At 34.7% G+C, this 23570-nt stretch overlaps 1 protein-coding gene across 2 annotated transcripts in view; it reads right to left on the bottom strand.

Moving 5' to 3' along the window:
- The window catches only part of LOC123524872 (uncharacterized), a 192396-nt gene that overhangs the window by 33944 nt on the left and 134882 nt on the right, over positions 1-23570 (bottom strand). For both annotated transcript variants that reach the window (XM_053522050.1, XM_045303415.2), the window contains exon 3: positions 16009-16163. In XM_053522050.1, coding sequence (XP_053378025.1) covers positions 16009-16163 — 155 coding nt within the window. The remainder of the gene's footprint in view (positions 1-16008; positions 16164-23570) is intronic.

The raw sequence follows: 23570 nt of genomic DNA, 5'->3' as shown, positions 1-23570 counted from the left end.
TAGAATAAAGTGTTAATAATAACTCAATTATTTCGACAGCTTGTTTGTGATACTTTAGAAACTCCACAAAATTGTTTCAAAATTCAAATTTTAATAAAGTACATGTTTTCTTAAAATTAGGCCAAAATAATCTCATTTTCAGCACAATAATTTCTGTCTAAAATAGCTAAAATATTCATTTTATTACATCTTCATACTAAACACATACGCTATTTTTTATGAGAAATAACTTTATTTTGATGCGTTTTGATTGCCTGGATGCGTATAAATGAGTAAAACCAGTGTTAGAAAATGACAATAATATGTATTTATTAAATTATTTTTAAGAATTGTTCATATTTATTGTTTAAATATGTGCATGATAAAATTTAGCATTTTATAAATGTTGTTTAGCCAAAACAATATCTGATGAGAGAACACGGTCATTTGTTTTGTGTCTTTAATTCAACAGTCTGTTAAAATGATTGTACTACAAAGCTGCATGAAATTAATTTTGTTGCATAGCTACTTCAATTTACTTACAAAGAGTGCAAATTCCATACCTATTAGCACATATCTGATGTCATATGTCACTAATTAACTACAATATCCGAAGCAAAAAAAATTACGAAATCCATGTTATCTCTCAAAACATCTCTCGGTATTCAGGGTAGATTGGCTTATCAGCCTCCTAGGTGGCTGAAAGATAGATATCAGCAGAGTAGAAGTGGAGATAACGGTTTAGGGCAGAATGAGTTAATGCAAATCAGTATCAAACACGTGGCAGTATCAAAAGAAATCAGAGGTCATCTTTCGACCGTGGGGTAAACAGGCGTAAATTTGAGGGTACGGATAATAATACCACCAAAGAAACGGCCTGTGATTAGATTTGAGAAACTTGAAGTCTGAAAAATGCTGTAGTCTAGTCTATTACAGTAAAAATTAAATTTGAGTTGAAAATATTTATTACTCTTCAAATTTATACACTAACACCGTCTTTTCATGAATAGCATTTCTTTCCAAACCGGACAGTTGTCGCGCAAAAATTTCTAAATTTTAAAGGCCTGGGCCTCTATCCAATTTGCTGGTGAAAAGCCCTGGCCGGATTTCAAAAATATTTTATGGAAATGGTCTCTAGGTGACCCTCTACCAAAATTGCCTTAGCCATTCTGTGTCGGTTAAAAGCAAGTTCCTCTACCAAGTTAGTTCAGATTATCCCCCTTGGGTCAAATATGGCACTGCCCTTTGGTCGTATGGTTTACATAGACTAGTTTAGGAAAAACTTTGGCCAACTCTGTATTGAAACAGCTGAAAATATTTGCCTGCTTTCTGAAAGCTTTGAGTATGAAAACATGTTTTTTTTGTTGGGGTCTCTTTTTATCAATTTACAATGTTTGATTTGTGTTTTACAGAGCAGGCAGCTACAAAATGGAAGGTCAACAAAACCAGTATACTTGAAAAGGAAGAAAGAAACACCAGAAAATATGAAAAGACAGAAGAACAAAGGAACTAGAATAAAAAAAAAAACTTTTAAAGGTAGGAATTCAGGATTTACTGGGAAACTAAATTTATATTAAGAACAGCAGTGATTGATTAAGCTCTGTTACTTTAAGAGATAAAATACTATTATCATATTGATTTTGTTATGCTAATAAAACATACTAAAGTTTCATTAATCTTATTTTAGATAATTGTTTTCTGGTTTATTTTGAAAAGGTTGTCTACTAATTAAGGCATCGCCACAGTCACAACTCCGTATCAGTTCATATTTTCAGGCCGAGTATTTTTCTCTTGAAAATTGCACTAAAGCCTAAACAGCTGGTCAAATTATCATCAACATAAGAAGCATATGATGATTTATAGTTAATTTGCTGCTTGTAAAATGTTTGAGTCTCATTTAGACCGAAAGTTTACCCCAAAATATTGAAATTTTATGTGCAGTCAAACTCCAATATAAAAAATATTACAAACACAAAATTTAGTTAATTTCATAGTACAAAATGTATACTGCAAACACTTATGGATTTTTGTCGAAATTGTTCCTGGTTATTGCATTAGACACAAAAAGACAACTCCATGTAAATTTAATTTCAAATGTTGTTTGTACATGCATCACTGACCACAGGTAACCAGGTAAACCTATACATAATCCTATAATATCACCTGTTTATATACATGTAAATTATGTGTGAACAGAAATTGGATAAATTGATGGTGTTGGGATTTTTGTGTATAATTCAGTAATCAAGTAAAATTTCAAAAAAAATTCTGAAGACTTTATTCTTCACAGTCTGCTTTACAATTGGCTGTAATTATCTTTGAAATGTATTGAATATATATTGAGTTTGACAGCACGTAAAATTCCAAAATTTTATCATAGAAAAATATCGAATAAAGGCATAATACAGGTATGTAGTAGTGAAATGCACATCCTTTTACTTGCATATGTTCACATAGTTATTTAAAACATAATTATGACAAATTTATTGACTTTATTGTTACCACTTAGTCATCTTTTATTTTTATGAAAATTTGCATGTAAAATTTTGAATCAAATATGGCTGCCACTGTTGGCGATGCCTTAACATAGTTATATTTAAGTAATATTTTCCATGAAATTTTAAAGAGAATGTTTTGTTATACCCCCATGTAGTAAGCTTGTCTTTTTTGGAACACAGGTGTAATATCAGAAAATACAGGTCAAGTTCGACTTTGGGGTCAGTAGGTCAAAGGTCAAGGTCACAGTGACCCTGAACAGTTAAATGGTTTCCGGATGATAACTTGAGAACGCTTTGGCCTAGGATCATAGCTTTTGTAACACATGTGTAACATCATAAAATACAGGTCGTTTGAATTTGTGGTCAGTAGATCAAAGGTCAAGGTCACAGTGACCCTGAATAGTTGAAATGTTTCCGGATAACTTGAGACCTTGAGCCTAGGATGATAAAGTTTGGTACACAGGTGTAACATCATAAAATACAGGTCAAGTTTTACTTTGAGGTCAGTAGGTCAAAGGTCAAGGTCACAATAAGGCAAAACAGTAAAACGTTTTTCAGATTAGAACTTGAGAATGCTTGAGCCTAGGATCATGAAAATTGTAAGGGAGATTGATTATGATCAGCAGGTGACCCCTTATGATGTTGAGATCAGTAGGTCACAGGTCAAGGTCACACTGACCCGGTTCTTTAAAACGGTTTTCGGACAATAACTTCAGAATGCTTGGGACGAGGATCACAAAATTTAGTACAAGGTTGGTCTTGACCAGCAGATGACCCGTTTGATTTTGAGTTCCAAAAGACAGGATGACCCGGAACATTTAAACCTTTTCCATACAACAACTTGAGAACACTTAGGCGGAGGATCATGAAACTTCATATTGAGATTGATCTGGACCAGCAGATGATCTGTATTGAATTTGAGGTCATTAGGTCAAAGCTGAAGAAAGTGCTGCTTTGACATTGGCTTAGTTATGTGATAAGGCCATATTGTGGGGGTATAATTCGTCACTCCTGTGACAACTCTAGTTTTTCATTTGTTTTTGTTGCAAGAGAAATGGTACATTGTAGAATACACATTACAGCAAGTCACATTTTCTTTATTTTGATAACACTTATTTCAAGCCTGACAAAAGCATCCTGTACTGTATGTAAAAGTTGTTATTCACAGTTCAGCTTTATTTCATGTATGGATAAAACAAATTATGTGATCTGTGATCATTATAAATGTGTATATGGATAAAACTTAAACATGTGGACAGTTTATTCAAAAAATAAAGTGTGATGCAAGTCTTTGTTATGTGTATATAAAAGCGAAATTAGGATTTGTTTTACCAAGCATGGTACTAAGAGCGAGTAATTTCAGAATTACAATTAACACAAATAGAAAAAAAATCAAGCCTGCACAAGAAGGCTAACATGTCTCCCTAGTCTGAGCTTTTAACCTGCCGTGATGCAAATAGATTTGTACATGTGTGTCTGTCTGTTACAATCTTGTTAACATTGAGTTGCAATCTAGTAACTTTTCAGTTTGTATGATATTTAGCTCACCTGAGCACAATGTGAGCTGATGTGATCACCCTAAGTCTGTTATTGTGCTTCTCAACAATATGCCTGTTAACACCCTAGTAGACAGTTTTTTTTTAATGTTATAGGGACGAGTTGAAGTCTGATCGATTTCCGATTGAGGCAGTGCCTTATGTCATATTATTTTACCAAGAGAGACAAAGATTTCAAGTCTTCACTTCAAAATCTACTCTGGCTGTGCGCATTCATTTCATGACAATTCAACAATTACAACAAAATGAATCAAATGATGAATGAGAAAATGAGGAATGATCATATTTCAACACAACATGTAAACAGTTTACCTGAAAGACACACGCAGACAGCAAATGTAATATTTTACCAAGAGAGACAAAGATTTCAAGTCTTCACTTCAAAATCTTTTCTGGCTGTGCGCATGCGTGACGAAAATTGGCGGTGATATCAATACATTCAAATTGAGACCCGTCACCGTGGTTAAATTACATGTTAGTTAATGTTATCAGAAAATGATATTTATGTGAATGAATAATGAATATGAAATGGAATTATAGGAATGAAATATAGGAGAAATGAGAAAAAAGCTTGATAGTAATTTATATAGGATATATACAGACAAATGACCCTGCGACATGATTAAAACATGTTAAACCGACTCAAGTTTTTATAGCCCTCGTGCAGTTTATCAATTCATCAAAGTATAGAGTCAGGGTTAGGGTTAGTGGAAACGTATGGTAGAAAAAAGAACAATTAAACAAACTTCTTGTCATATTTGTGGTGAAAAATTCGAAACGAGAGACACGAGCTGAAGTAAATGTAGGCGATCATTGTTATATAACAGGGGGGTTTAGAATAACAATACATTATATTCAAAGGATAGCACAAAAAAGAGACATGGAATCTTGTCAGGATTTGATGGTGGCCGGTGCGAGGCGTTACCAACGGTTAGGGAGGTAGTGTGCACCGCATGACTATAGCTAATCTTTACCTTGGAAACTAGCACTTAATTGTTTCCCTATATATTTTCGTGTGTATTTTTTTGTAGTTTTTCTGTATATTTTTCACTGTATATACATTATATACTTAAGCATGGTGACGTACTATTTACACCTAGATCAAACACACACAACAAACATTCTGTCTACAAGTATAACTAAATTTGCACCGCTTTTCGTCAAACTTTATCACATGTACGCAGGTATATATGATATGCAAAATATCGCAAGTATTACAATACTTATGCTCGGCCAGCACAAGCTTCAACCAACAACAATTCAAAACCAAACAATTAAACTGCAAAACTCAGAGCAAAATATATATTCGAACGATACCCCACAAACTTCAGAAAATCAATTTATACACCTCTAAAACTCAAAAGAACCCATCAACACACAAATTCAAACAGCCAACCAAATCATAAACTTCAAATTCGCAAAAGAACCAACAATTCCAACCGTCGACAACCAAGTATCAACTTCAAAACAAAACCGCAATTGAACAACCAAACAACCAAAATATTCGCCGAGCAAATCAACAATTATGTACAATAAAATGTACGCCACCAATCTCCAACAAATAAATCAAGAAACAAATCTTTCCTTCAAAAAATCGAGCCACCAATTGACTCTAAACAACATTAAAATACTGCATGTATAACATGCGTCTTTCTCTCGCTAAAGCGCGACCAAAACTGATAAACTCTCATAAAATTGTGTAAATTCCATGTACCTGTCAACACCTAATTATTTTGCCCACTCTCTCTCTCTATACTGCAGTGATTATTTTATCAACTAGGTTTAACAAGCCGTACAATATAGCGTATAGATAAACTTTTTTTAAGCTGCTGTTTAAGCTAGCATACAGTATAAATTTACAACTTATGGTTTAACGCCGTTTGCTACAAGCAACAAAGAATTATTCTGACAGCCCCCCACTCAAGAAAACACTCAACTGTTTTCCAAATACAAAGAATAATTCCCAACTAACCCCTCAGGTATTCAGTCTACTCAGGTAATCTGCACAGACGTTGTCTGTTCCTTTGACAGCCTCGATTCGGAACTTGTAGTTCTGCAAGAACAAGGCCCATCTCATAATTCGACCGCTTTCAACTTTACATTTTTGAATGTAGGTCAAAGGTGCGTGATAAGTTTGCAGTTCAAACTGTTGTCCGTACAAGTACTTGTGGAATTCCAAAAAACATAGCTAGGCATTCCCTCTCTATTACTAGACGCCTACGTTGATGAAATACAGTGTGCCCCAGGGATCAGTGCTTGGTCCAAAGAACTATATCATGTACACTAAACCCGTGGGTGCCATATGCAGACGTCATGGACTTCTCATCATTTTCTACGTGGTGACTCTCAATATACCAATCTTTTAAGCCGATAGAGGCTGTGGCCAGAAGTGAAGCTTTGCGCCGCATGAGAGCTGTCTGACTGAAATTGTCTCGTGGATGAATTCCAACATGCTGAAGCTCAATGCTGACAAACTGAGGTAATGCTATGACATCAAAGCGTAACTCCAAGTACATTGATGACGTTTCTGTGAAGGTCGGTGATTCTGTGATAAAATCCACGAAATGTGTTAGGAATCTTGGAGCATATTTGACAGCGGTATGGATATGGAACAACAAGTCAACTCGGTGTGCCGGCTGGATATGCACAACTTCGCAGAATAGGTCACATCAGACGGTATCTTACCAGTGATGCCACAAAAACCCTTATAAACAGCCTGGTTACTTCACGGTTAGACTACTGTAATGCCTTGTTAAGTGGTATACCAAACAGCACACTTAACAAGTTGCAACATGTCCAGAACACTGCAGCTCGCGTAATCACTAAGACGCCCGTCGCAATCATATAACACCGTTCTGAAGGAGCTTCACTGGTTGCCAGTGAAATAAGGTGCAGTACAAGGTTCTGACCCACACCTTTAAGGCGTTACACAATCAGTCCCCTGCCTATATTAGGGATATGCTAGAAGTGTATAAACCGGTCAGGACCCTAAGATCGCAAGACACGCTGTCACTGGTTATGCCAAAATCTAATACCATGATGTATGGCAATCGCAGCTTTCGTGCACTGCTCCAAAGCTTTGGAACTCTCATTCCTGTCAAAATCGAGGAAGCTGACACGCTAGCTGCTTTCAAAAGCCTGCTCAAACCCACTTTTTTGTACAATATTTTGTTAACTGACGATACATTTATTTTTTTTTATCTTGTTTTTTTTTAAATTATACTTGTTTTCATTCATGATTTTTGTTAATGTGGAATGCATTATCTTTGTATACGTATTTGTTTGTATTTTTGCAATTTATTCTGTAAAGCACTTTTGAACGTGTACAAGTGCATGAAAAGAGTGCTATATAAATGTGGTATAATAATAATAATAATATTACTGAGTAGTTCTTCTCCCGTTTCAAAAGCTTCTTGCTTGCATATGCAATAGGAAACAATCCGTCATCAAACCTTTGTAGAAGGGCTGCTCCAACCCCAGTACCCGAAGCATCACACTGCAAGACAAACGGTTTGGAGAAGTCTGGCAAACGTAATATCGGCGCACGAGTCAATAATTGCTTCAGTGTCCTGAAGGCGGTTTCATGGTCTGGCCTCCAGATGTTTTTGTTTGGTTGACCTTTCTTAGTAAGGTCTGTCAAAGGGGCGGCGATCTCTGCGAAGGACCCGATGAATTTCCTATAGTATCCCGCAAAACCAAGGAATGACCTAAGTTGCTTCTTAGTTTCTGGTCTCTCAGCACTACGTATCTTGTCCAACTTATCGTCCTCCATTTGCATCATGCCATCACCTACAACGTGGCCGGTAAACGAAATACTACCAAATCAAATCATACATTTTGATTGCTTTACTGTCAGTCTTGCTTCCTGTATTCTGGTGAATACATTTCTCTACATCATTACGTGTCTCTCCCAGGTTATAGTGTGTCCAAGGACATCGTCCACATAATTATCTGCATCTTTGATGCCAGCCAACAACTTTCTCATCATTCGATTGGATGTTGTCCCAGAATTTACCATTCCGAACGGCATTTTTTTCTGAACTGGTAACTGCCTTCTGGAGTAGTGAATGCTGTCAAATGCCTCGACTTTTCTTCTATTGGTATCTGCCAATAACCTTTGGTCAGGTCAATCTTTGTGAAGTAGTTGTCTTCTTTCAACTTCGCCATAATATCCTCTACGTTACCCATAGGTTCCGTGTCGAACCTCGTGAAAGAATTAATGCGTCTGAAGTCTATACAAAAGCGGTTTGTATTGTCTTTCTTCTTCACAAGAACAACCGGGGAGTTGTAATCTGAATTTGCTGATTCTAGGACTCCAGCTTCTAACATATTCTTAACTTCGTCTTCAACGTCTTTTCTCTTTGCGTAAGGTATTGTGTACTGTCTAACACCTATCGGTGTCTCATCAGTCAAATCAATCTTATGTTCTTCAAGGTCAGTTGTCCCTGGTACATCAGTGAATATATCTTTAAATTCTTCAAGCAGAGCATACACTTCAGCTTTCTGCTCTCTAGACAACTGCTCATTTACACAAACATCTCTGTACGTCTCTGTAACACTTGTGTTTACTAAGTTCAGTAAACTCTCATCATCAACTACCCCAGTTTCACGTTCATTCTCTGCTTCTATAACTGCTACACTTGCACAGACCTTATCTTCTCTCTCCTCAAATTTCTTCAAAAGGTTTATGTGGTAAACATCTACTCTGTCGCCTATCTTCACTTTATAATCAAATTTGTTTACAACTTCAGCTACTTCAAATGGACCCTTCCACTGCAACATGAGTTTGTTGTGAGATGTAGGCAGGAGGACTAAAACTTTGTCTCCTTGCTCGAGACTTCGTGCTCTTGCCTCTTTGTCATAATGATGTTTGTATTCTACTTGTGCATTGCTGAGGCTCTCCCTTGCAATTCTGCACGTTTCTTCTAGTCTGTTCCGTAGATCTAGCACGTATTCATACGTGTTCCTTGTTTCTGGAACTTCGATTTCTGTCCAACGTTCCTTAAGTGCCTGCATTGGACCTCTCACTGTTCTAACAATTCGAATGGCGAAAATCCTGTACTGGCTTGCGGGACTTCCCTGTATGCAAACAATACAGCAGATATATATCGATCCCAGTCTTTTGGTCTCTCTTGGCACATTTTCTTTAGCATACTTTTGAGAATTCCATTCATTCTCTCACAAAGGCCATTACATTTCGGGTTGTAAGGTGTCGTAAACAACTGTTTAAGGGACACGAGTCTGCATACTTCTTCCATAAGTTGCGATGTAAACTGGCTACCTCTGTCGCTTAAAATTTCAGAAGGAAAACCTACTCTCGAGAATATGTCTAACAATGCTTCTGCAACATTTTCTGTCTCTATTCTTGGTAAAGCAACTGCTTCTGCATAACGTGTAGCATAATCAACTACTGTCGAGATGTAACGGTTTCCTTTTTCTGAAACAGGCGAAATTGGCCCAATGAAATCAACTGCAACTCGTTGAAATGGAGCATCCATGATTGGCATTTCACCAAGAGGTACCTTCTGAACTTTTCGGTACTGTTTTCTGGCAAATATCGCATGAACGACAAAACCTTGTGTCGTCGATTGATATTCCTGGCCAATGAAAGCTTGACTATATTCTGTCTACAGTCTTGCGAACAGAAAGATGTCCACCAACTATAGATTCATGTGCTAAGGACATTACACGCTTCTGGTATATCTTCGGGACCACTATCTGCTTGGTTTCTACTTTCTTATCGCCCTTCACTGTCTCAAAGATCCTGTACAATACGTCTTTGCTTATCTCGCATCTGTACTTATTGCCACCTTTTGTCGACTTTATCTTTTTCTCTTTGGCGTATCTCCATAGTCTGTTCAATGACTTATCCCCTGACTGTGCTTTCTTAAGCAACTCAACCGTTATTTCATCTTCTTTAATTACAGGTACCTTAAGTGGCTTCATAGGCTTCTTCTCCTTCTCTGCTTGTGCCCTTGTGACTACAGCAGCTACATTTGTGCCATTTGCTTCTGTCTTACTGGCATCACGGCCAACCCATTTTTCATCTGGATTATTTAGCACGCCACTGATGTTGCCTAAAACCAAATCACAAATTACGGTTTCTAAAACCAAAGTGGTCCTTTAAATACTTTAGATAATCACAATAATACTAAAATGTTAAATCTATCTATAAATTAAAAACATGACAAGAAAATGGGACCTAGTTCATTACACATGAAAAATTTCATAAAAATTTCTTGTCATATTTTACTCCGGTCTCTGTGTTTATCTGTCTGTCTGTCTGTCACAAATATTGTCCGACTCTAAGTATAATATTTCTCATCCGATCTTCACCAAACTTGAACAAACTGTGTTTACAAAAAATTCTTCGCCGAATATCGATAACCAGCCAAATTCGCCCAGGCACTTCGGAATTTTGGCCCTTGGATTACCGTTAAACGATCAGGTCCTGGGACCTAAAAGGATCGTTATACTACGAGTCATAATATTAGGGCCCTTTACGTGCGCACTAAGTCCAATCTTCACCAAACTTGAACAATGATGTTTGTCCGTCAGTCCTCGGCCGAATTCGTTAATTAACTAAATCGTCCTAGGTTTTATGATCCTTGAAATACCGAAAATCGGCTTTTTTACTTTTCTTCGCACTCTAAGTCAAACATTTCTCATCCGATCTTCACCAACTTTAACAAAATGTGTTTGACTATAATTATTCTTCCATGTTTGATAATTAGCCAATATCATCAAGATTAGAAGCATTTCAACCGTCGACAGTAATATTTGTTTTTGGACTGGTAATGCAGTTTCTTGTTTTAAAAATGCAAAACTAATTACACTGATTGCTTCTCTATAGCTGCAAAGTCCATATTATTCCCTTATTTAATTATCATAGTACTATATTTACTGATATAATTTTAAAATTTATCTGTTAGCTTAAGTAAGATAGCGTCCGTTAACAATATTTACCAAGTCTTGAAGTTGTTTCCTAAGATGTATTGATTTTATCATTTAAGTCTTCAATGAGGTTACTGAATGCCCGAACTGCTTTGTTTATTTCAACGTCTTTCATGTCAGAGTTTTCAGATTCCTCAAGTGAATAGGACAAAGCTTTCATTTCTTTTTTTTCAGTTTTACATTGTAACTCAACTTTAACATTTTTTCATAGTGAATTCTTCAAAAGTTTTTATTTCTGTTTCAGGTGTTTGTAGAATACTTTTAATCTTCTAGTTTGTACTATTTTAGAATACTTTCTAAAACTTTCTATAAATAATTGTCTTGAAACTGCATTACAAGGCTCATCTGGATTTCCAAGATCAGTTATTTCATTACTACCTATGTCTGACGGTCTGTTCAATTTGTTTTCCAGTTGTTCGTTTTTCTTTCTGAGGATATGATTCCATTTCTCTTTTTATCTTGCCGCTTAGTAGCATATCCGCATAAGTCAATGTCAAATTTAACTTTAGGAACAAAGTCGTCAGTTCTTAAGCTTTTAATACTTTTGAAAATCCCAAGCTATATATTTAAATGCTTTAGAACAAATTAATTTGAAAACATAATAATTTTCGCTAAAATTTCTAGCAGTCGTATTGTACTTTTGATGCTTCTTTGAATTTTCCGTTATTAATATTTTGTTCTCCTGGTATTATATAATTTTCGTTTTTTTTTTTTGTTTTTTTTTTGTGTGTGGCATTCAAGTACAATATAAAGAAAAAAGCATAATATTTATCTTCTAGAGCTTTGTAATATGACTGAGTAAGATACATAATTGAACACACCTGATGTCAATCTCAAATGCAATACTTTATAATATTGTTTTGACTGGCTTCACAGACACTATCATCAAGAATAACTACTTTTTGAGTATCACCATTTTCGATATCACCGAAGTTAATTATTGAATAATTTTCAGATCGGTCTCGTGACGGATATAGCCGCCCTGTAGATCGGCCTCACGCTGCAGCCACAAATTCGAATTTGCCATTTGCGGATGCTAACTGCAATGATTTGCAACCCAAAATGACGATGAACTTGCACAACCAGAGCAGACTAACAACGAGCAGAAGCAAAGACAGAACTAAGAAGTCACTCTCTAAACTCATGAGGGAAAATCATACTACATGTGTATATATAACTTTATTGTATAAATTAAATTAACTTGAGAACAAATCCTTTTTTTATACTTGATAGTAGTATGTCAATATTACTTTGAGACAACCCCTATATTTACTCCGTACTCCGATGTCCGCTTTCCCTCCTCCGACCTTCGTCACACATGTCTAGTAGCATTACTAAACGGAGCCAAGAAATGCCTGAATAGGAATCAGCGGAAGGTGAATCAGCAGCTGAAGTAAGTCCAAAAGTGGTATTCAATAAAGATACTGATTTGGATATTTTGGTGGGCAAATACAACACACTGATACAAGTGTTTATTTTTTTCACACCAAATCAAAGATTCTGATGAAAAAGTGACTAGGGAAGAAGTAGAAAATATCTAACAGATGATATTAACTTTTTTAAAGGAAGATACAAATGTAAAGAAGAGAAGAAATTAACAGAAGATAAAAATGAAATTTACATGCAAAACTAAACTATGAAAGAGTCAACCTCAATAAATACATAAATGTAAACAAAGACATTGTTAAACATGGAGAATAAACGGGAAAATGAGTGAAATTCCACAATCAATACGAACTTACTACACATTGAAGATATGGTATTTCATTGACTGTTCTTAAGAAACTTTGTCGCAAAATGAACTAATTGCCAAGAATGAAGTCACTAAAGAAGAAATAATGGTTTTAAAGGCGCTTCATGCGCATGCACTTAGACAGTTTGCATGTGTATTCATTAACACTTCCATGTGGTGAATGACGGCTGCGTCAGAATGTGACTCTTCATGTTTGATTTTTTTTGTTTAAGATAAAAATTAAGAAAATTCTGAAGCATCTTAAGACTTTATATGCATTCTTTTTAAGGATTTCTACGCTACACGATGCTTTATACCACACATTACTTACAGCTTAGGCTTGACGCATCTAAAATTGTATGTTTGATACATAGGTAATAATAAAAAACCAGGATTATCAACATACAAAGACATTAGACTTCTTTTTGGGTAAAATCATCTCTAACACAATAACTTTTCTATCAAAACACGGGGACTATTCATGTAATAACTTTACTTTGCGTAACAGAAGGAATTTGGGCTGTTAGACCTTTACAAAGGACACGTGCAATATAGATGTATTATTTACTACGGATAACCTCTGGGGGGGGGTTTAAACTTGAAAATTGAAACACATTATCACAGGGGTTCGTTTTATTCTTAAAATATTAAATTCAAATGTTTTCGTCTAATTATTAAGGCACAGCAAATCTTTATAACTCTTGGTCGTGCTATCTTCTGCTGCTGCTTTACTGGTCCAATAGCTTTGTAGCATTTCAGTTCAGATATTAAATATTCAGCTGTTTATTTTTATCATTATTATTTTTTTTTTTATTTTTTTTTTTTTTTATCTTTTTTTTTTTTTTTTGATTTAGCACGCGTGCTGCGCTCTCGGTAACTTTGATCGTCTTGTGTGGATGTGAATGGCGTCACAAGCTGGTGTTTGTTAGAATAAATCTTGTCCCCAAAGAAAATATTGACGAAAACTTATATCTACATCTTGTGAAAATAAAATACTATGTTCAGTATAATAAAACGTTGCATACTTTTAGTTTTAATATTTGTCTTCTAACTGATTAATTTATATGTTTTGGTTTTGTAAATTATGAGAATTATTTTGCCAGTTTATCAACAAGCAACGCAGTAAAAGCAAATTTTCAACAGTTGATGTTTATTTTAGTGACCGAAAATGCTTTTCTTAAATAGGTCCTGATATACGCTAGCCATCCACCAAGTTTTGCGACAATGTGTCTTAATCTGAGCTAAATTCTTTTTCCGTTTATTGAAAGACGTTTCCAATTTCAGTTGTTGCAGAAAGAATTATTTCTTAACTATTTAGCGCCACCTTGAAAGTGTTGTAAGACACGCAACTTTACGGGGTTTAACCTTTATCCGTGTACATATTTAAAAATACCTTTCATTCATACTTAAACACTCAACAAAATTCCTAATTGGTCAGTTTATATTGTTTTACTATTTTGTTAATAATGCATGTATTTACAAGAAATTTCACATACCGACATTTGAATAAGTACTGCAGCTAATTAATGATTTATTTTTGGCCGATTCACGGCCAGCGTAACCGCATTAGGCGTTTAGACCAATATTGCATATTTTGCACGTGCAGGCATGCGCACCAATACGCACTTGTTAGTAAACACTTTTGGCATTACTTACGAAAGTCCTACTAGAAAAACACATACTGTGAAATCATTTAATTTCGTGAGCACGAAATGTCGTGGTTTTGGTCAAAACGGCAATTTCGTGGGGATATGAATTCGTGGATTTCAACTTTTGAACATAAAATGAATGGGAATTTTACTTGTCCGTTGGGATTAAATTTCGTGGATTGACTCAACCATGAAATCCACGAAAATTAGTCCCCCACGAATATTAATGATTTCACAGTATCATTGTGAAATTGACACAAGAGCAACGCGCACGGGCTGTAGGAATTTTACAACAAAACTCAAAATCGGTCACTTTAATGAATTGTCCTCGGGTTAAATTTTGCCAAAAGAGCCCGGATGGTAGATAACCAACGACTGAAGGTTCTTGTAAACAGAAATAAGGTTAAAAATGGAAATAACCATCAAAGTAACAGCTACAAACAAATTATATCAACATTCTTTTGAAACTGTAAAAATAATTGCACACATGTCTAAATGTGTCCCGGCTAGCAACATTCCGACAGCTCGATCGCGTTGCTCTTGTGTCAATTTCACCATGATGTTTGTGTTTCTAGTAGGACTTTCGTCAGTAATGCCAAAAGTGTAAACGAACACGTGCATGTTAGTGCACATGCCTGCACGTGCAAAATATGTAATGTTAGTCAAAACGCCCAATGCGGTTACTTTGGCTGTGAGTTGCCAAAAATTAATCAATAATTAGCTGCAGTACCTATTCAAATGTCGGTTTGTGAAATTTCGTGTGAATACATGCATTATAAACAAAATAGTAATACAATATAAACTGACCAATTAGGAATTTTGTTGAGTGTATATAATTAGATATATTCACAATTACAACAAGCTACCACGCTTCCTAAATCCCCACTCCGCGAAAATTTTCCAAAGTACAGGGTACGTTTACATTTCCATGTTCATGTCTGTGTCCGTTATAAAGGTCTATTGATAGATGGAAGAAAACCTGGACGGTATGCTCCGAAATACACCTATGCTCCTCGTATCGTAATTGAAAATGAATTAAGCGATGCAGAAAAATAACTCTTAAACACTACATGTTTACAACACGGATAAACAATCAAGCAGTATCATTCAGTATCGTTAGATCACGTTAATGTTTGTTAATTACGTTTTTCGCATATTTATGCTTATGTTTTTACGTAATCATTTACTCATAATATTCCGATCTGAACATATAAATAGTAACAGGTAAAACAAAATAATAAAAAGAAATGAAAAGATTGACTTTCTTACGACAATTTTGTCATACACTAGCCTATTAAATACAGCGCGGGAATTTAATTTCCGTACTAAGAATATGCGCCATGATGTTGCAAAAGAAATGCGAAGTAATAGCTCCTGATATGTGTTTTCGTAACATAGCGTTTTCGACTCGAGAAATATATAAAAAAGGAACAAGGAGGCACTATTAAGGTATATAATGAGTTTTCTTCTGTTTTACACAAAATGTAGTTATTGCATCATGTATCTACTGCACCGATGTAGATCACCATATCTCTTTTGCAGCACGGGAGTTACCTGACACCCTGGTTCTGATGTGATTCCTTATAAGTACTTCTACAAAAAAAAGTGTAATTCATTAAACTTATAAATCAAAATCTTACCAAAAAGAGTTTTAGTTCCTTTTCCCGGATAACATTTGGTACTAGGAATTCGTCTCGGTCTATATCAATCGCAAACTTGAAATGTCGGTGTCTTTCTTTGCAGTCGAGAAGTGCAAGGTGTTCGTCGTTGAAAAGATGTAACTTTTTTCTTCCTTCTGAAGTAAAATCGGAATATTTACCAAACTATCTAATTCTGGTAGTGGTGTGTATCTTTGACTATGACTATGACATGTTCTGTGAAAGATACAGCTTATGTTGTGGAGAGAGAGAGAGAGAGAGAGAGAGAGAGAGAGAGAGAGCAAAGACATAAAGGCAAACTGAAAAAAAGGAAACACAATTGGGTGATGCCTTTTCCCCACGATGACATTTGGGGTTAAAATGAGGAGTTTCCTCATTTGTGAACGACTTGAAGAGGAAAAACGTACTTACAAAGTACGTATTTTATCCTCTCCATGCTTTGTCATATCGATTCTACATCAAAGAGTTGAAAATGTACCGCCCTTTTAATCAAGCCGTTATTTGTTATCTTTGAAGGTCGAGGGGGAAATTAAACTGCCAAAACAGATATTTGACAATTATTTTCAAAGGTATAATTAATTATAGCAAATTTGAAGATAAGCAAATATTTTGGCATATATAGGGTTTAAAAATATGACTTAAATTTATTTCGACTGTTTTGCCCGTTATCTTTTCCAAAATAGTTCGGACTGTGAATGTTTTATAATTCAGAATAAACTAAGTCTATCAAGAAGCAAGAATGTGTAACTCCTGTGCCCGACGAAAAACAACAGAAAGTCTCAGTGTTTATTGACATAGTTTAAAGCCCGGTCAATATATACTACTGTTTGCAGATCAAATTGCCCTTTCGCCTTTTTTAAATCGATAGACTTTACCTTTACGTCACAAAAGCAGCGATGCTGAAGCTATTTTTGGATCTCGTCTACAGGTAACTCCGCCTTTCCGATACGAGTAAAAATACACTGAACGAACTTGTTTACATTGGCTGCATGACCGAGATATGCTGATTTAAATACTGTTGGAACGGGTGTTTAACTGGAATGTGACAGATGTACTAGATCTAATCTTCATTAAAATTTAAATGAATCTTGCCATAATGCACACTACATTTAGGTAGCGTGGACATTAAAGGCCTTTTTCTGCCTAAATTTCAGTACCTTTTGCTGCACACTTTTCTTTTAAATAATGTATCTCGTGTTTAGTTTTCACTATAATTATAAAACGCGACTGACTCGAGTTGTTGGATTCGCTCATCATTGATTGAACGGCATAACTTCGATTCTGGGATCCCGGAACCGACCATGCCTCTTTAGTTGAAAAATAGTCGACAATTTCTTACGGAATAATTATGTGAGTCTTAGTCTAACTAATTTGACGCGATCCAAGGAAACAGTTACGAGTTATTTTCTCCACTCGAAAGAAATTGCCATCGCTAGATTCGGGTTTAAATGCTGATTTTGTTGTGAATATGAGATAAATTCAAATAAAACTTATATGTATCAAAAGGTAGTCCAAATAATTGTACTCAAAAGTTGAATATCGTTATATTTTTTGACTGGTCTATATCCCCTTTAGGAAGACAACGTAAAATATCAAAATGTAAAATCGGGCTACCCGAGGTCTCATTATTTAGACTAATCAAAAGGGGGATTAAATTCCTCATTAATTTATGTAAAATTATCATAATTCCCCTTAACACGATTAACGTTACACATATGTGCAAACGATAAAACCAATAACTTTACATGACGGTGTACTGTGATTAATCCTCAATTATTTTACACGTAAACCCACCAAAAAATAAAATTAAAAAACTATGTCTATTATGGAGTTAGATTTGCGATAGTTAAGCTACGGAAGACTCTGAAAAAGTTTGAATATCAAATAAATCGGTTTTTATGGATATGATAATTAGATCTACAGGTGTTGCGTATCTTGAAGGTACAATGATAGAGTACCGATACTCTACCTTTCTATAAAACTTTGCATACCTTTCGTGGTTGGAAATTTCGTCTCTAATATCACATTATTGCACTTTACAATGTATGCAAGTACGGCGATACTTCAAAGATAGAGTCAAGATAAAGAAAAAAGTTTCACGACAAAGTGAATGAATAATTTATTGCAGATGAGGCGGTGTTAACCTGTCAGGATTACTCCAAAAAATAGCTTTTGCTTCACCGTTTTTGTGACGTAAACGTGCAACTCTATCGATTTAAAAAAAGTTGAAGGGGCAATTTGATCTGCAAATAGTAGTATATAGTCATATAATCATCTTTCACTGGTTGCGGGTAAAAATTTGAATATCCGGCACGAGGGTAACTGTTTAGGCGGTAACGAGGCTCCTGCCGAGTTACCAACTAAACAGTTACTCTAATAAATAAAAGGGTTTGTTAAATTTTGATATTGAAATAATTTCTGACTTCGTGAATTAAATTTAGAAATAAAGTTATGTAAAATGCACTAAATTAAGCATAATGTATAATTAGATGTACTTTAAAATAACACCCGCTAAAAAGCCAATTGTTAATTATGATACTGAATACTTTCTGACTTTGCAATTTAAATAAGAAATAGATTATGTCAAATGGACTAAATTTAAGGATTTTGTAAAACTAAACACACTTTCAAATAACTGGCGTATAAGTTTTATAAGTAGTCAAAACTACAAAAAACTTTTTCAAAACAAGTCACTTTATTTTTAATCAACGTTTCGGCTACATTAGCCTTCTTCAGAAACAATAGTGATTTGTTAAATATCATATTGAAATAGTTTCTGACAGTTCAAATTAGATTCAGAAACACATTTTTGTAAATTGAACTAAATTAAAAACTTTATAAAACTAGGTAAACTTTAACATAATGGCCGTTAATGAATAGTGATCTTTTATTGAAACTTATACTTAGGTGGATTGACTAATTTTCATTATGAAAATGGTCTTTCATTTATTCATTTGGAAGGAATTATAAAAAGGGAAAATAATTGCTGCCGTATCCACTCAAAAAGTCATAAAATGTTATAAGTGAACAGAAATATCTGGTTAATTTTAATGTAACATAGAAAGATACTATTATAATTATTCATAAATTACTTTCTTCGCGTATCACTACGTTAAATATAATTATCTTTCTCCTTGTAATCTGAAATCTGTCCTTGAAGGTACTCGAAGACCCAATTAAATGTGTATACTAGGTAATTATTTATTTGTCTCGGAGTCAATCGAAGGAATTCCGTCAAGTGACCCGGGAACAAGGGAACCAATACAGGTGTGTATTCCGCTTATTGGATTTCATCTCGAGTCACTCCAAGGATTTTCTTCGAGTGACTTAGCGTAAATTTTCGGAGTCAGATAGCGAAATTCCTTGACGGAAACTGGCTGACTTGATGTAACTTCGAGTCAGAGACTTGGTACCCGTTCTGGTCATCCTCCGAGTATCGAGTAGAATGGGTTTTCCGCGTGAGCTGATCCGTATATCATGTATGTATTTCATAAGGAAATTGTTACTGTGCTTGAGTTATTATTCAGCTTAGTTGCATGATGTAATTGATCAATGTTTGCCTTGTAGCTAGATCTAGTATTCTTGAAAGCCTGTGTTTTCTTCTTGACAATTATACGTTCCTTCGATTGATAGATTTTTAGTATTCCTGCATTCATATAGCTTTAACAAAAATACACTTTTATATTAAAAGATTTTGAACAGTCCTGAATTTTGCAACCTTATCCCAGTAACAAAGTGCGACTGTTTTTGTATTTTTGTTTAGCGGTTTGAGTTGTGTAAGAATTTCCAGGAATAGTATGAACTGAAAGTGTGAATCTTGAAACAGAAGGAGTTAATGTGTTCTTCTGATCATCCAGTAGTAGCTAAGCCTAAGGAATAAAGTACATGTGTGAAAAGACATTTTTACTTGAACTTAGCAAAAATAGCTAATATTTGTTGCAAAAAGTTGTGTGTTTTCATGAAAGCATGAATTGGACTGGTTTTTTTTTTTTCGCGTATGTAGACAGCATGATTCTTGTTTACATTCTGCAAAATCAAAGAAGGTACCTGTAATATGCAATATTTGCATGTTAACTCACAAATCTTTCTTGAATGGCAGTTATGTCATAAAATTATTAGTTTCACAATGTCAAATTATGTAAAATTAATTGATACTTAAACATGATCATTTTAAATCGTCGCTTTTTTTGCTGTTTTTTTTTTCTTGTTTTTGTTACAAAAACAAATCTGTATTGAAAAATACTTTGATTTTTTAGACATTGTTTTCAAGAAAATTTACAAAAAAATATATATACTTCTTTAAGGAAGAAGTGCACTGGTAACATTAATTTGATTTTAAATCATTTTGCCTTCATGACAACACCTTTCTTGTTTATATGCGATATCTGATATACTGTATTGCATAAGTCGTATTTTCATATGTAATAATTGCATCAACATTACACTATGTTACATCACAAATCTACCTAAAAATTATAGGAGTTGTAACTGAGACTGGCGTATCAACAAATCATATATATCATAGTTTAGTCATATGTTATTGCGTACATAAATTGGTTTGGACAGAAGTTATAATGATATTATAGGGACCTTCCCCTAAACTGCGGAAAATATGTTATTTACAAATACTGTTGTAATGTGATATATGAGGACAATGGCATATCCTCTTAAGAATGGTAAAATTGGATTTAAGAAGAAAGGCACAAGAAAAATCTACAATGACAGAATAAAATACGATGAAAATAAGTACTTTTGCCGTTGATATATGACAAACGCCACTCCCCTTTTTAATAATAGTTCAGGATATCAATACCAACATGTTTTTTATAATTAAATTCATCCTTTTATTGCTATAATAATGATCGGCGTCTATTTTCAGAGCGGCACACTCACATGCGTAGTTTGGAATTGTTATTGTTATACAAATTTGAATTAAGGTTGCTTTAGTTGTTTCTAATGCGTACTTGATGTATTGATAGTGAACGTCCACTACTTATAAATTATGGGGGGGGGGTGGAAAATAACTGTGATAAGTACAACTGCGATAGATGATGATTGCTTTGCAAACTAAAATTGATACCGTATAATGATTTTTGAATAGATACTAATATTGTTAAACCTGTAACAACAATATCAACTTTGTATAGATTCTTTCTTATAATTTGCACGATAATCCCATAACAACGAAGCATATTTTCAAGTCAAGTCAAGTAAATTTTATTTAAAACATGGGTGCAAATGTAACAAATGAATTAACCTCTAATGAGCTTTTAAAACCGACTTAAACAAAAATGAACTGTTATGCAAGACATACCTTATCAAAATACATCAATACGAACAAACTATAATATAAGAGATCATCAAGTATTAAAAATCCTTATCAGTTAAATAAATAAAATACTGGCTCTTAAAAATTAAGGTTAAGAAAATCCTAATTATCATAATATTATCCATTCTATCTAATATCACAGAGAGTGCCATCACATTACACATAATGAGCATCACTAACATGTCACATACTTATCACAGAACATTATTTTCTGGTAGTGATACTGATATACAGGGGATAGCAGAGTTTGCAAGTTACAATTTGGCACAATAAGCTGAAATACATATAATGTGAGCACCTGTACATAAATCAGACAAACATGACTACTTATCTCCCTCCAGAACTGCACGAACAACCAAAACCATCCCAGCCAGACATTAAACAATGGAACTGAGTAAAACTTGGTGTATCTCTGAACTCTTGAGGTAGAGAATTTCATAACTTACTAGCACCAAATCTGAATGATTTCCTACCATAACGTTCTGTTTGGTGTGCTGTTGTAGTCATGGAGAAATACCCTTCTATTTTGGGTTTTTGAAGTGATGTTATATGTTTTTGCATAAAAATGTATGAAGAGTGTTTGAACTTTAAACGAGCTATTTCATAGATTGAGAATTATTATGAATTTGAGAAAAAATGTCCAACCTCACATGTGTAAACACTTCACTTTTCGCAGCTGGAACATGTGTTTCCATAAAACGAGTTACTTATGGATTTTCAGTCGTCCTTGTTAAATGCTGTGATCCAAAGTAACGGGATAGACTGGAAGTAAGGTTACAGGATCATAGCCATAATCTGATTTAAATAGTCATATTACTGAAGTAAGGTGTTGCAGAGGCCTAATCATTTAGTTAACTGTCTTAATATAACAATGGACATGAAACCCGCAATAATTGGATCTTCTTGTCTGGATACAGGTCTACATATAAGCTGCATTTCCATGTGTTCATCTCAGTTTTATATTAACCACAGTGTATGCCATGCATACCCTGTATCTACTACGAAACGGTATGCTATGCATACCATGATTCTTCTTCGAAAAAGTACCCTGCTTATACTAGGAAAAGGATACCATGTATCTGCCACAAAAATGTATGCTATGCATATCCTGTTTATACTACTAAAAGGTATGCAATGCATACCATGTATCTACCACAAAAAGGTATGCTATGCATACCCTTCATATACTACTAAAAGGTATGCAATGCATACCATTTATCTACCAAAAAGTATGCTATGCATATACTGCTTACACTACGAAAAGGTATGCAATGCATACCATGTATCTACCACAAAAAGGTATGCTATGCATACCCTTCATATACTACTAAAAGGTATGCAATGCATACCATTTATCTACCAAAAAGTATGCTATGCATATACTGCTTACACTACGAAAAGGTATGCAATGCATACCATGTATCTACAACAAAAAGGTATGCTATGCATACCTGCTTATACAAGAAAAAGGTACCTCAACCTACAGTGTATGCCGTGCATACCATGTACCTACGATAACAGTGTATGCTGAGTATACTACTAAAACAGCGTATATAGTACTAATTCCTCCCAAAACAATATTTCGCCATTTTATTTGAACGCTAGAACTTAACATTTGTCAAAGACATCACTCACTGACCTATCTTAGACATTGTCTAAATACATAATAACTTTTATAAACAATTAAAACAGAATACAATGCCTTGGAATATACATTTTTTTATTAGTTTTGATTTATACATAACATGTCACACAATTTACAATTTATTGACATTATAACGAAAATGGGGGCAAGGGACAGTAGATATGAAAATTCCACAAATCTGCATCGATACCAATGAGAAAACAAATCATACACAAGAAGGCAAAGATGGCCTTAGGTCGCTCGCCTGAGAAACACACCATAACAGTGTAAACATCCATTTCAAATTCGTCCGATTTTTTCATGAAATAAACATTCTGCCCAAATTTCATGAACATTGGAGCACAAATGTATACTTTAGTGTAACAACAAGATTTGGCCTAGTGACCTAGGTTTTGACCCACAAGACCCAAATTACAAGTCGTCCAAGTTTTCATAGAGACAAATATTCTAACAAAGATTTTTAAAGATTGGAGCAAAATAATGGCATCTACAGTGTAAACAAGCCTTTCCTTTGATTTGACCTAGTACAGTGGCACCTGTGTGTTTGTTCCCCGAGTTTGCGTATAACGC

This window comes from Mercenaria mercenaria, chromosome 1 (assembly GCF_021730395.1).
Source record: "Mercenaria mercenaria strain notata chromosome 1, MADL_Memer_1, whole genome shotgun sequence".
NCBI classification, from domain to species: domain Eukaryota; kingdom Metazoa; phylum Mollusca; class Bivalvia; order Venerida; family Veneridae; genus Mercenaria; species Mercenaria mercenaria.
This window is presented reverse-complemented; position numbering and strand designations above follow the sequence as displayed.